This window comes from Silene latifolia, chromosome 5 (assembly GCF_048544455.1).
Source record: "Silene latifolia isolate original U9 population chromosome 5, ASM4854445v1, whole genome shotgun sequence".
NCBI classification, from domain to species: Eukaryota; Viridiplantae; Streptophyta; class Magnoliopsida; order Caryophyllales; family Caryophyllaceae; genus Silene; species Silene latifolia.
In genome coordinates this window covers 1355406-1370643 of record NC_133530.1, presented here as the reverse complement: position 1 = coordinate 1370643, position 15238 = coordinate 1355406, and the positions used below count along the sequence as shown (strand labels likewise).

At 35.4% G+C, this 15238-nt stretch overlaps 2 protein-coding genes across 2 annotated transcripts; one reads left to right on the top strand and one right to left on the bottom strand.

The window, feature by feature from the left end:
- Window positions 1-356: 356 nt before the first annotated feature.
- On the bottom strand, window positions 357-3803 carry LOC141656310 (large ribosomal subunit protein uL13c). Its single transcript, XM_074463152.1, has 4 exons — window positions 3431-3803; window positions 2151-2336; window positions 867-1037; window positions 357-775 (listed from the first exon to the last, which is right to left on the bottom strand). Exons 1-4 carry the CDS (start codon window positions 3677-3679, stop codon window positions 659-661), a joined length of 723 nt encoding a protein of 240 aa, XP_074319253.1. The 5' UTR covers window positions 3680-3803; the 3' UTR covers window positions 357-658.
- A 7250-nt stretch (window positions 3804-11053) lies between these two features.
- On the top strand, window positions 11054-12681 carry LOC141655777 (uncharacterized). Its single transcript, XM_074462835.1, has 2 exons — window positions 11054-11240; window positions 11483-12681. Exons 1-2 carry the CDS (start codon window positions 11184-11186, stop codon window positions 12659-12661), a joined length of 1236 nt encoding a protein of 411 aa, XP_074318936.1. The 5' UTR covers window positions 11054-11183; the 3' UTR covers window positions 12662-12681.
- Window positions 12682-15238: the final 2557 nt, after the last annotated feature.

Below are 15238 nucleotides of genomic sequence, written 5' to 3'. Positions count from 1 at the left end.
TGTTGGTCAAAACTCAAAAGAGAATTGATAGAGTTGGTATAGGAAGAGTTTATGTTAGGTGTTGAGTTCGATTCTTGGGACGATAATTGACTACCGAGAATTAATGAGCAGAACTTGGCATGAACATGTTTTTTTTTTTTTTTTTTTTTTTTTTTTTTTTGGACAGCATAAACATGTTTGTTTTAGCACCTTTAATGGCTAGAAAAACACAATATTTCTCTGCATCGATACGGCAATACCATAAAAAAAAGTCGCTAAGTTGATGTGTCGTGTGCATGGTTGTAGGCTATCATTTATACCCGATGTTTTACTAGGCAAAGACTGTAACTTTCGTCATTATCCACAAAAAGAAGGGATTAGGAGCATGAATAAATTCTTTTTATAAACTTACAAGAAGAAATCACAAAAACCAATACAGAAGGTCTCATAATGTTTTGCTCTTTGTTAAAAATAAATTAAAAGACAGTGGTACACTTTATCTACTACATGAAAACCTACAGTAAGAAATTGATGTTCAGTCAACAAAGAAGATGGATAGTCATCTTTGCAGGCTTGTAACAGATATTTCCCGGAACAGCAGAAGATTTCTCTGGCAATCAGAATCCAAAAAGCGGTGCATAAAAATCTGATAACGATAATAAGGTAGAACACGGATAACTTATTTCTCCTTCTTGATTCTCTTATCTCTGATGGGAAGGTCAACGGGTTGCTGGGCTTCATGCGGGTGGTCAGGACCCTTGTACACTTTCAGGTGCTTGAATAAATGTCGGCCAAGCTGTTCAGGAAGTTAGAAGCTCGTCAAATCAGTAACCAAGTCACCAATTTACAAGATAGAGCAGAGCAGAGGTCACAGGTGAATTACTTACCCTTCCTTTAGGAAGCATTCCACGAACAGCATGCTCGACAATCCTTTCAGGAATTCTTTTTTGAAGTTGGTCAAAAGTTTCCACCGTCATACCACCTGGCCTTCCTGAATGCCTCCTGTATAATTTCTGAAGCCGTTTTTTACCCGATACAGCAACTTTCTCTGCGTTCACCTGGTCATTCAATTACATACAACACCTTACACCTGTCAGCAATTTCACTACCTAACCCACGCATTTGATAACGAGTTTAAAGTAAGTTTGATCAAAGATATCGATAAATGGCCAAAACAACTTGTTAGCATGTTCATTTCACCAAAAAAAACATTGTTAGCACGTAAGAGGTGGTATTCTAGCCATTTCAATACAGAAATACATTTTCAGCCAAATTATCTTAACCGTTAATGTGTGTACTACTGCAACACATGTCAACTAGTTTATTTGGTAAAGTCATTGAGCGGTGCCGGTGATACTCATGAGTCATGACCTAGATTCGAAACTCAGCAGCATAAAAAATGACCTTGTGGCTCCTATTACAACCCAAATAAACAAGTGACCACTGCAACTAGCAAACTATGTACTGTAAGAAAATTCCGTTAATTATATACTTCCTGTTGGCATTAGCATCATTGCATTTGCTAATTTTTTATTTTTTGCTGATGTTAGCTTCCTCATATTTGACATGAATCAATTTTCGAATTGGCCAACTGTAGTAGTTTTCCATTTTCTATTCTCATCTGTTGAAGCTAGCATCAACAGAAAAGACAACGCAAACGCAAACGCAAATGCAAAGCTTCAATGCTTCATTTTCTTCGCCTGAACAATGCATGACTCAAATGGTCAATACAGAAAGTGACTTAGGAATCAGCACCACTGTACAACACACACACTTATACAGTTATACTGTAACGACTTCCATCTGTTATAAAGGCAACGTTTTCGCGATGGTAATTCTGGATAAAGGTTGTCTCCCTGTATTATGGCATATTTTACCAGTTGAACAGAAACTAATATTGATACAGCCTCTTTGTCCAGCAATTCTTGTAAAATATTATTTGCGAAATTCTATCTCAGGTTCCTATACTTCTAAATGATCAAATTCTACCCAACACAACTACCAAAATTTCTAAGCAAGTCACAAGTCCTGGTCATAATCTAATTAGCCATAGATAAAGAGTGTACCGACTACCGAGACCTACTATGTTTGTTGAACATCAAAATAAAAGATACCGAGTGTAACACAAGGCAAAGGGTTATCAATTTAATAGCGACAATAAAAAAACTTACCACAATTACAAAGGCTCCCATGTCCACACTAGGAGTGTATGTAGCCAAATTTTTGCCACGAATGTAGATTGATATAGTTGAAGCCAACCTCCCAAGAATCAGGCCTGTGGCGTCAACCACAAACCATGGTTTTTCAGTATTGACATGATCAGAGGCTTTAGGATACCATGTCGTGTTCCAAATATCCTGGATACAAAATATATTTCTCAACGTCATTAATTCTACAATATACTATATACAAATATTTCTCACACGCATTGCATAAATGGCCAACAGTCCGACTCTTGGAATTACCCTATCACAGGCTACCGACAAATTTCTACATGGAGGATCTATTCACCGTTACCTCGCCTGAGGGATGAACAAAATAATAAATATATAGCTCAAAGACACTAAAAAAACATCAACCATGCTAATTACATCACTTCACATTCGGGATAATAATGAAGATAAAGCTATCTTGGTTAGGAGAAGTAACAAGCTATTTTTCCACATCTATGATCCTTCAATAACACTGACCACATAAACGACGACCAAATTAACGATTTAACAATTGAGAAAGACGACATGAAGCACTGGAGTTAACAACTGAAAGTCTAAAACATAGACACAGATCCTAAAGCGTAATGCCTTTGCAATATGACAGAAGCAACATGACTCAAAACCCACTTGGAAAATACGAGATTTAACACAAAAACATCCTCATTAATCGAATCCATCACTATCAAGAGCTCCACAATCACAATTGAGTCGAGAATTGCATTGAAGAACTACTAGAGTACTTCATAACTGAAGTAATAAAGCTCCAACAGTTCAGTAAGTGATTTCACTTTATTCCATCATACCCCAGAATCAAAGAATTGTAAGTCTTTTAACTCTGTCGGAAATCGAAACGAACATAACCTCACCAATAATTCACAAGAATGAATTAATCAAGCAGATAAATTCCACAAACTCCACAATTGTAAACCCAGCACAATGACAACCAAATTAAGCCAGAACAGCAAGAAAAAAACCCACATTTTCAGCAAATTAAGCATCAAATTAACTGTATACATACAATCAAACACCCTAAAACCTAACCCAATTTATCAAAATACAATCTTGCTGTACATTTTACTCAATCACAAACACAATTATACCCAAAATTTACAAACCCTAACTTAGAACAATAACATCAAATCATAAACATAATCAACACAAAAAAGATTAAATCTTTGCTGAAAATTCAATAAACCCGATTCATAAACAATGTAAAAAAGGGAGAAAAAGGAAGTTACAGGGCCATGAGCTTCTTCCTGAGAGAACATCCAACGCTGCTCTAAAGGAACCATAGAAAAATTCTTAGTATTACTTGCACATTTAACCGAAAAACCCCGCTTACAAACGGAAGAAGACGAAGATGAAGATGTTGATGATTTAAGAGAAAACCCAAGAAAAGAAGTCTTCTTTACAGTTGAATGCACCATTGTTTTCTGGGTTGAAGTTGATGGTAGCATTACAGAAGAAGCACAGGCCACCATCGCCATGGTTATAGTTTTGCACTCAAATTTGCACTATTTTTGTGTGTTTAGTTGCAGAAGTTTGAAGTAGAAGAGTAGATAAGATGAGTAGATGACACTGCTAGTTGAAGCAAGGGAGTGTGTTTCATGTTTGCGTGGGGCTAAATGGGTGGTATCATGTAGAGCCGTTAAACGGGTCGGGTTGGATACGGGTCAGGTCACACGTGTAGTAGAGTTATATCAACTAGATTTGATGCCCGGCTACGCTCGAACAATCTTTATTTACCATTTAAAATTTATTTTCTAAGAAATATGATTCGCTAAATTTGGTTAACACATACATTTACAATTTATATCTATATTATTACGTTCACTACTTTTTCGGTTACAGTTGTTTTTTTAACTACTCCTACTATTTTTACTACTCCCGCCGTCATTATTTTTTCTTTCACTACTCACGCATTTATTACTGTTAATTTCACTACTCCCGTTGCTGATAATATGACTTTAACTACTCTTGCTACCATTGTTGTTTTTACTATTCACATGAGTGATTATTATCATATTAGTTGATGATTATATATAATTGTATTAAAGTTACGTAGTTGCTCATTCATGTACGAGTTTTACTCATTCATGAACTTTTTTTCATTATATTTCCATTATATACCCCTTGCCTAGAAATGGACAAAAAAAACTCTCTCTAATTCTCTTCCTCACAAATTAATCAAATCCACAAAATTATTCGAAAATCCGTCAAACTACACAATTATGGATGCCAATTCTCGTATTGATCAGGTAATAATTCTAATTTTTAATTTTATTAATTATATTATATAAAATTAAGGAATTAATTTACACTAATTAAATTAGGGTTTTTTTAAACACAAATGATAAACAAATACAATTGTGACTAGACAAAAGACAACGTCCAATTTATGAATACTTGCAATTACAATTTCGATTACATTGCATAACTTATATTCTAATGTTCTATACAACAATCACAAGAAACTCAATTGAAGATTCGACGGAGCAAGAAACAATGGAATGAATTCCAACGAAAGATGCATCAAATGTTGAAAAAAATGATGTGAATTAGTTCACCGCCCTTTCCATCACCAATTGTACTTACAATTCATATGATTCTTAGTTTGGATGAGGGTTGTTAGAGAGAGAATATTGGGAGAAAATAATTGAATTGGGGAAAAAAAAGAGTAATGAAAAAATTGTAATGAAAGGGTATAATGGTCATTTCCGTCTATGAAAGAGTAAAATTCGTCCATGAATGAGCACCACCCTAAAGTTATATACTTAAATAAATCTAAAATTTTAGATTATAATATTATTTAAGAGCAATCATTATTATTTACTAATTAAATTACAAACGGGTCAAGTCGGGTCACGAGTGTAGTAGAGTTGTATCAATTGCTTTACGCAAATTGTTCTATAGGACTGTCTTATAACATAAGACCAACCCATAATCCAAAAGCCCAAACAATTAACTTATAACTCACCTTTTTAATCAAATAAACAAAAGCCCAAAAAAATTAGTTAATAAACTTATTAAAAAATTATTTTATTTTGATAACCTAGAGTTTTGTATTAATAAATTGTATATTTAAATATGTTAGTTTTTATCATAAAATGTCGTGTTGTCAAAATAAAATTAAATATAAATTAAATTAAGTATTATTTTTTTGAATTTTTTTTTTTTTTTTAGTAGTCACATGGTATAGGACGGTCACATGGAAAGGATTCTTGATTCTTTTAATGGGTCAGTGGCGGGACAGATCAAGGATCTTGGGCCTTAAAATAGTCCAGAAGGTGAGGTGGGCCGAGCCTGATCATGGGGAGGTCAGACGGGCCTTGTTTTAAACGACCCGTGCAATTAATTAGCCACCTCTAGGTTCCATGGGTTAATCTACTGGGCATCAAATTTAATAGGGGGTCATCTGTGTTAAAAAGGAGTGTTTGTGTGGTGGGGATCTTAGATCCTGTTACAAGATGGAGCACGGAAATGAGATAGAGAATTCGGATTCAGGTAGGTTTATTGGGTATGTGTGTATTTGTCCATTTTGTGTTCAATTTATAAATGGGTTCTATCTTCTAATAATATTAGAGCTTACCACAACTCCACAAGTTGTTTTAGGTTCGGGGTGATCTAGGTGCAGCCGTGCGGGGTGGGGTGAACTGGTCCTAAGACGTGGGGTGGATTGGTTGGGCCAAGTCGGGTCCAAGGATAGCCGGCCTAGATAGGCCCACTTAGAGGTGGCAATTGGGTCGGTTATGGGGCGGGTCATATCGGGTTCGGGTTATGTCGGGTTAGTGATGGGTTCATGTCGGGTCATCTTCGGGTCGGGTCATTAACGGGTGGCAAGTTGGGTCGGGTTATTAGCGGGTCATTGTCGGGTCAGGTTATCAGCATATATTTTATCTTTTATATTTAGTTTTATGTTTTAAGTGAAAAAATAATTAAGATGAATGTCAATTTGGTGTTATTTAAACCATTATTAAGCTAGTTCATTATCGGGTTAAGAAAATATCGGGTCACGGGTTGGGTCGGGTTGGAAAAAATAAGGCTGCTATCGGTTATCGGGTTGGTTCGGTTCACCCGATTCTCGGGTTTCGAGCAGGTCGGGACAAATTTTGCCAGCTCTAGGCCCACTGGCGGCTCAGAGTGTGGTTCAATTATCCTGGACCTTAAACCAGTCCAGAAGGTGAGGCGAATCGAGCCTGGTTGTGGGCAGGTCAGATGGGCCTTATTTTTGAGGACTTGAAAGCGGGGCTGGCCCACCTCTAGGTTCTATGGATTAATCCAACTGAGCATTAGAGTATTTTAAGACGATTTTACATAAATAAAAATAGTGTAAAACAGACTCAAAATTCAAACCTAACCAAATTAGTGGGCAAGAGGTTACAAAACCGTCTTAAACAAGTATTCACAATTTTACAATCGATATCGACAGTAAGGATCCTCTGTCCCACTTTTGTGTCCCATTGTGTGTACCACACCAATCAACTTTTGACACATCACTTGTTGCAAAATAAAATATTGCAATAATTATATTAATTTATTGATGTATTAGAAGGTGATTGGAGTGACACATACCTTGGAACACCAAATGGGACAGAGGATCCCTACTCGAATATCGACCCCGTGTCCTTCCCGCCAATGATAACAGTCACCATAATAGGGGAAAATAAGGGAAAGTTAAGATTCCGAGATTCTGAATTAAACTAATCTTTATAATAATAATATACATATATGATTTTTTTCGGGGAAAAATATCAAGATTACCTATACATAAAAGAATAATTTCAATTTTATTTTAGGATAATTATTATACTTCTTATCGTATACGTACACCAAAAAAATTACGTTTTGCAATATCTCGAGACCCCGGGTCCTTCTATTGGATCCGCCGGTGATTACTATATATATAGTCCCACAATTAGTTTTTTCGAGGCTTTGCCTAGGGCCGTCAGTAATATGAGCCGGCTCGTTGAGCTTTCAAAATCGGGTCGGTCAAAGCTTGGTTCGTGCTCGGTCAAAACGAGCTCGAGCTCGAGCCGCGCTTGGCTAAATACGAGCCGAGCCCGAGCTCAGCTAGGCTCGGCTTGAAAGTTCGTTTGGGCTCGTTTATAAATTTTTTTTTTTATAATTATTATTTTGTAGTATTATGTTTATTTCAAATTACATGTTATTTAGACATTTATATAAGTATATTATGATATAATATTTTTTAGTAATTTATAATTTAGTTGTTTTTCAAAAATATTTATATTTAATTAGATTTAAAAGGTGCGAAAATGAAAATATATAATGACAAAACGAGTTCGATTCGAACTCGAGCCTCAATTTTTTAGGCTCGACGAGCTTCGAGCTAAAAAATTTGAGCCGAGCCTGAGCCCACCCGAGCTCGAGCTCAGCTCGGCTCGTTTACAATTTACACCCCTAGGCCTTTGCCCCTCTTTCGCACCAAAAATAAATAAATAAATAATATATTTGGAATCAAGGAAAGTGATTAATGTTTAGGATACTCGTGAATTTATAATGATTGATTGAATTGTTGCCACACCAATATACCCTATCAAATTTAGCTAGGGTTTACACCTTTAGGATTTTGCAATTTTAGTACGAAAAATCATTTTACATAATACTAATTCTAAGAAAATCGACGATGGAGACTACTCGCTGGAAACTTGGTCGTCACAATTCTGTTTCTTCTCTTTCTCAGGTACTTCATTATTTTTTTTATTTTCTTTTCCGTCCATCAAAAGTTCATATTCATAGTTAAAAACCTTAAGAGCCCTTTTCGATATGTGTAGATTTTTCTCCTTTTTATTCTTGTATTAGTAGTTATTTAATTAAACATAAATAATTTATTTAATACGTAGAAGGGAATAATTTTCCCTAGCACAACTCTGTTACACCTTATAATTTTTCAGGAGCCGGGAGTGGAGGACAAGGCGAAAGACAAAGTTTTTGTTCCCAGCAAGCGAAAACGAAAAGAAAAAGAAACACGGGCCAGGACTATTAACTACCTTCCTAGAGAGGTCATATTTAACATCCTACTGTTTCTTCCTGCTAAACTTCTGCACGAGGTTGTCAGATATGTGTGCAAGCAATGGTACGATATAGTTACTGACCCATTTTTTGTCAAAGCCCATTGCCAAATGTCTACTACTACTACTACTTCCGCCTCTTTCATCATACAATCACAAGTTAAGAAAAATAACGTCTATTGTGCTGACCAAGACAATGTTAAATCCGTCAAGGTAACAAAAATCGAATTACCCTTCCCGGTTTTGATTCAGGGTTCATGTAATGGCTTAGTCGTGTTTTGTGATAGACAAGATTCACGAAAGGTTTATCTAATGAATCCTCTTACGAAACAAGTAGTTAGTCTGCCACCTGTCGTTCCTGTGGTACTGGGGGAACTTAACAATATATCGTATAGTTTTGCAGTTAATTCCTCTGGTCAGTATAAAATGGTGCAGTTTTCCCACTACTTCAACCCTTATAGTTGTGAATTAGGTGTGTTTACTATCGGTGTTGATAAAGCTTGGAGACCTATCGATGTTCAAGATCTTCTAGGCATACACATGAACAACCCAGACATAATTCGTTCACGTAAGAGTCATTATTGGCTCCTTATCGCAGGATTTCTATATTGCTGTAATAATTATTCATTTTCTTTGGCTATAGATGTCGATACAGAAACCGTTTATCTAATTTCTTGGCCAAAGAGCGTAGATAAGGCTATGTATGATAGCTACTTTATAAGTTTGGGAACTACTCTCGGCTTAATGACCGAAATGACAAAAGCCGTGGTATATGGAAGCTTCACAAATTGACAGACTTAAAATCTAGTGAGTGGACTAAAATGGCCATGATCGATATGGGAGCGATGGTTTGGATGGTTAGGGGTCATAACTCGACCTATAATTCTGTGCGTATAAAGCCTGTTAGCTTGATCGATGGAGAGTTATGCTGTTATGGTCGTGCTAGTAACGTAATCGCTTTGGTGATTCGTTATAATCTGGCCAACGGAAGCTTTGTGTGTTTCGGAGTAGAGGCGTCGAATTATAATTATTTTGCTCATTTTTGTATTCATCATATACCAACTTTGGTTTCACCGAAGAATTGCTAGCCTTGACGAATTATTAATAAAACTTGTACCCTCGATTTTTATCTTTTTTAAATTTAAACTATTATTTATGAAATTCCTATATATTCGATCGTATTGCGTTCGATTAGTTATAGTATACTAGATCTTGCGTCTGATTCCACAGGTTGTTTTCTTATGTGAATGCAAATTTGTACTAGATAATCCAATTATCATTTATTTTTACTATTGGGTCAATAGCGTGCTAGACCATGATCTAGGGACTTGAACCAGTCCGGAAGGTGAGGCGAGTCGAGCTTGGTCATTGCAGGCTTGACGAGCCCTGTTTTCGACGACCCCAGAGGCGGGTTAGGCCTACTCGTGCAATCAATTGTCGACTTTTGAGTTTTATTTCTAGTTTTTGACTTAAAATCTGAACAGTCTTATACAAAAAGAATCGTTAAGTCATATAAAAGTTTACAATATGTAAAACAGACTCAAACCTAACAAAATTAGGGTGTAAATAAACTATATAGAGGATTGAAAGATACCGTTTTATGAGGGCTGTTTGACCTTGCTTGTTTAAAGAATTTTTTTTCTTTTTAAAAGGAGTTTTTTTTCATAAGCTAATTATTAAAAATATTGTGAGTGTTCGGCCAAGGTTTTAGGAAAATTGTTTTTCATTATTTTAATTTCGGATAGATTGTTGCGAAAACAAAGGAAAAGGTAGAAGTAGACCGGTAGAAGTAGAAGCACTTCTTTGCAGCTTTGCTACGCCTACTTCTAGTTAGACCGGCAAGCGGGTCAAGTGAGTCAGGTTCCAATCAAGTCAGTTCGGGCGGGATCAATTTCGGGTTTGCTGGTTTCGGTCGGGTCAAATTATTTCGGGGTTGGGTCATTTTCGGGTTAACTATTATCAAGTTATTCATTAACTAGTTTAGACATATTTTTTTTTTATAAAATTACTTATATAATATTGGTACCTTATAGTTGTTTACATTTCTCATCATTGTATTTTGCCTTGATAAATAAAAGTTATAACTGAAAATTAGTTAAGAGAATTGAGTAATGAGTTAAAATGTATTTTAATGAAAATAATTTTATTGTAATGAAAATATATAGATGAATTAAATTGTAATTGTTAGTTTTCTTATTTAGTGAATGAATATAACTAGTATAGCTACCCGTGCTGCAGCACGGTAATTTTATAAAAGTTAATTATAGAGATTTAGTGTATTAATATTATTTTAATAAATTGAATATGAATTTAATTTAATGCAAATGTACTTTTATATATAAAACGTAACTATAAGAAATATTTCATATATGGGGCATACTGATTGAATACAATATTATTATTGATTGTGTAGAATATTGTAGTAGAAATATTCCATATATATATAGGTTGACTAAAATATTTTGACTACAATATATTAGAAGGGAATATTTTTGAAGGGAATATTCCATATGGGAGGAAAGATGAGTGACAAACTTGAGCGGGAATAACATAGATGTGTTATTCTTTTAGTCTATAGGGGGGATTATCATTAGTTTCCTTTTTTTAGAATATGCATTTTGGCGGGAAAGTGATGGATATCACCTATTCATTTAGTAAATATGGGATAATAATCTGTTTGCAATAATAAACATTCGGGTCGGGTCGGGTCGGGTCACTTCAGGTTCCAGGTCAAGCTTTAGTCTTGAGTTCGGGTTAGGTCAGATCAATTTTGGCAGGTTTATGTGGTGTCCGCCAATGATTATAATACGGGGAGTATTAAAGGGGAAATTATGATTTCGTAAGATATTCGTAAAAGACTGCTAACAATAGTGCATTATCATCAAAATATCAAATTTGCTGAGGGTTTACACTGTTAGGTTTTGCCGTTTTAGAATGTAATATCGTTTTACATAAGAAATCGATGATGGACATGGGAATTCCACCTTTGCATCGCTATTATCACAATTCTCTTTCTCAGGTACTTCATTTTTGTATTTTATTTTTTCTTTTGGGTTATCAAAATAATTGCTCAGAGAAAACAGAAATTTATGAGCCTTATAAAGCCCTTTTCGATATGTATGTGTAGATTCTTCTTGTTTATATTATTGGTACAAGGAGTATTTTAATTAAACGTAAATAAATTATTTAATGGTAGTTTTTAATTTTTCGTAGCACAATTCTATTTCTTGTGCTCCATTGTTACACCTTATAATTTTTCAGGATTCGAGGGTAGACGACAAGGCGAAGGACAGAGTTTTTGCTCCCTGCAAGCGATATACTCGTGTTATGGACCTTCCTAGAGAGGTCATATTTAACATCCTTTTGTTTCTTCCTGCTAAACTCCTGCAGGAGGTTGTCAGATACGTTTGCAAGCAGTGGTATGATATAGTTATTGAACCGTCTTTTATTAGAGCGCATTGCCAAATGCCTACTACTACTACTTCCGCCTCTTTCATCATACAATGTCATGAGAGACATAAGGTATATTGTTTTGACAAAGACGTAATAAAAATCTTATTACCCTTCCCGGCCATGATTAAGGGTTCTTGTAACGGCTTAGTCTTGCTTTGTGATAGTATTTGGGATCCACAAAAGATTTATCTAGCGAATCCTCTTCGGAAACTAATAGTTAGTCTGCCTCCTGTCGTTCCTGTGGCTATGGAGATCCCTTCTTATACAACATGTAGTTTTGCACTTAATTCCTCCGGTCAGTATAAAATGGTGCATTTTACTGTCTACATACAATCCCAAATATGTGAAATGGGTGTGTTTACTATCGGTTTTGATAAAGCTTGGAGACGTATTGATCTTCAACATCTTCTAGGTATACCCTTGAGAAACGAAGTAAACGTCATGCTTCATGCGCTTTCGAATCATGGGCTACTTATCGTAGGATTTCTGTATTGGCCAATTACTTATACCCATTTTTTGTCCATGGATGTTGATACAGAAACCTTTTATAAGATTTCTTGGCCAACGGACATAGATAGGTCTCCTTATAAAAGTCGCTTCATTAGTATGGAAACTGCTCTAGGCTTAATGACAGAAGATGACAAAAAACATGGTATGTGGAAGCTTCTCAAGTTGACAGACGTAAAATCTAGTGAGTGGACTGAAATCACAATGATGGATATTGGAGCAATGGTTACGAAGGTTAGTAATGGTAAATGGACCTATTCTGGCCGGTATACAAAGCCACTTAGCTTGATTGACGGAGAGTTTTGCTTTTCTTTACGTCTGGGCTTCTACTCGACAGCCTGGATGATTCGTTATAATCTGGCCAATGAAAGCTTTGTGTCTTTCGAAGTCAAGCTTCCGTATGATAATCCCTCTTGTATTCATCATGTGCAAACGTATGTTTCACCGAAGAATGTTACCCTTAACTCTTTCAAAACTTGAATAATAGTTACCCTGCGTAATTTTATTTGCAAACTTAGCTTGTACCCTTTTTATCTTCATAAAACTACTCCTATTATTTATGACATTTTATGTACTCGTATTGTTTTCTAGACCCCGGCCCTTAAGGCTTAATTTAGGAGCTTTCTCAAATACGGGTAGATTCTTCTAGTTTATTTTTTCTTGTCCGAACAGTATTTTAATCAACACAAATTCTTAAGAGACCAGAAATAGACTCGAATCTAACCAAAAATAATGGGTACAACAACAACAACAACAACAACATCAGAGCCTTAATCCCAAAATGATTTGGGGTCGGCTGACATGAATCATCCTTTCGAACCGTCCATGGGTGAACGCACGCCTCAAAATGCGAATAAAAAAGGGAAGATGAAAAACAAAAAGGAAGAACGAAAATGTAATGGAAAGTCAAGGTGAACTCAGGGGTTTTAAAATCGAATTCCGTCTTTCTTTTATAAAAACTTAAAATTTAAATCGAGAGAAAAGATTAAAACGATTTTTAAAAACCGAAATAGAGTTAAGGATCCGGAATGAACCAGGTAAAATCTATAAGAAAGTGGTTGGTGAAAAAGTGTAATAAAGGAGAGAAAAATAAATAAATTAATTTCTTTAAATTAAATAAAAAATAAAAAAACACAAAATCTGTCAAAAAAACATCAAATACTAAAAATCCACATGTATCCTTTCCATCCATTGTGCCCTCTCCGTCACCATACTCTCCTCAAGCCCTAGAACTCTCATATCGTGCTCTATCACTCTCAACCATGTCTGTCTCGGTCTTTCTCTGCCTCTAGGGACCTTTTCTGTTCTCCAAGTCTCCAGCCTCCTAACGGGTGCGTCCATAGGTCTCCTTCTCACATGGCCAAACCATCTTAGTCGGTTTTCCATCATCTTGTCCTCTATTGGCGCCACTTTTACCTTTTCCCTAATCACCTCATTCCTTAACCGATCTTTCCTTGTATGTCCGCACATCCACCTCAACATGCGCATCTCCGCCACACTCATCTTTTGAATGTGACAATGCTTCACGGCCCAACACTCGGAGCCGTAAAGTAGGGCAGGTCTAATTGCCGTGCGATAAAATTTTCCCTTTAATCTTTGGGGCATATCTTTATCGCATAGAAACCCTGAAGCACTCTTCCATTTCAACCAAAAATAATGGGTAAGGGTTTAAAATACAATTCATGGATTATACAACCAGTTGTATATGTTATACGGGTATAATCTGAGCTTTGTGATAGAGTATACGAAGTTTATGTTAAATAATATGAACTTTATTAGAAAGTATTAAACTCATTCATTTACACATCAAAAACATGAATTTTGAAATAGCTCGGAAAAAATACATATAAGCTCGAATTTTTATACCTTAATTGTACAGTACTCAGGGACGAAGCTCAGACAAAATGAATACAGGGGCCGATTTTATTCCATTGTTATATACTCATTGAGACCTCACACTAATTATATCAACGTTTTCTATATTTAATAGGATTTTTAGATGATCATATAAAGCATACTAATTAAATTAGTATTTCAGTATTTCTACTTGTTTAGTTATTGAATTATACATTAATTTTTTCGAACCAATTTACTCAATGTCTTATACTCCCTCCTATTCCGAATAACTGTCCCATTTGCCATTTTCGTCTATTCACATAACTGTCCCATTTGCCATATTTGGACATGTTTTTTGACTTTCCTACCCTTGACTCTTTTCTTTATTTACCACTCTAACCACCCCTAAACCATCATATTCAATACTTTTCATTATTTAACTCTTATATTCTTACCCCTATACAATACTTTTCATTATTTTAACTCCATTCCTTAATTTTCGTGTCATTGTCCAAATGGGACAGTTATTCGGAATAGGAGGGAGTATTTTATAAGCCGGTTTTTTATAATAAATTAATGTGGGACTAAAGTCCTTCAAATATCACTTTGACAAACATGGGTCCTTTCTTTCTAAATAGTGTAAATGTAAATATTTACTCGTCGAAAGAACTATTGTTGACAAAAACGATTACTTAATAGATCAATAGGGTACAACCTAAATAAATAAAGCAAATTGTAATTCTTTTTAAATAGTGTAAATGTGAATAGTTACTCGTCGAAAGAACTATTGTCGACAAAAAAAATTATTTAATAGGTCAATCGGGTACAACCTAAATAAATAAAGCAAATTGTAAAAATATTACATAAAGCACACTCAACATTTCTTCGAACACGGGATGTCCAGCCATCAAGCACACACTTCACACAATTGTATTAACCAACTACGCCATATTGATTTTAATGAACTATAGCCCACTTATTTTCAGAAACATCGCCCGGGCCGTGGCCCATTCAGCCAAACCATAGCTTCGTCTTTGACAGTATTTATGGTACAACTGGATGTATAATCCTATTTGTGCTTAAAATACAGCTAAGTACTTTCCTCCTTCCAACCAATTATTAGTAATCCCATATTCCCATATTATATGGTTAATATCAAGGGGACTTGTGATTTTATAAGATAATAAAGACTACGAACAATAGTGCATTAGAAGTATTAAA

What these genes read in the sequence shown, in the direction of transcription:
- LOC141655777 (XM_074462835.1), top strand. Translation starts at nt 11,184, where the DNA reads ATGATGGACATGGGAATTCCACCTTTGCATCGCTATTATCACAATTCT. An exon ending in ATCACAATTCTCTTTCTCAG is followed by an intron (nt 11,241 to 11,482) that starts GTACTTCATTTT and finishes ATAATTTTTCAG; the next exon opens with GATTCGAGGGTAGACGACAA.
- LOC141656310 (XM_074463152.1), bottom strand. Translation starts at nt 3,679, where the DNA reads ATGGCGATGGTGGCCTGTGCTTCTTCTGTAATGCTACCATCAACTTCA. An exon ending in AGGAAGAAGCTCATGGCCCT is followed by an intron (nt 2,337 to 3,430) that starts GTAACTTCCTTT and finishes TTTTGTATCCAG; the next exon opens with GATATTTGGAACACGACATG. An exon ending in TGGGAGCCTTTGTAATTGTG is followed by an intron (nt 1,038 to 2,150) that starts GTAAGTTTTTTT and finishes TTGAATGACCAG; the next exon opens with GTGAACGCAGAGAAAGTTGC.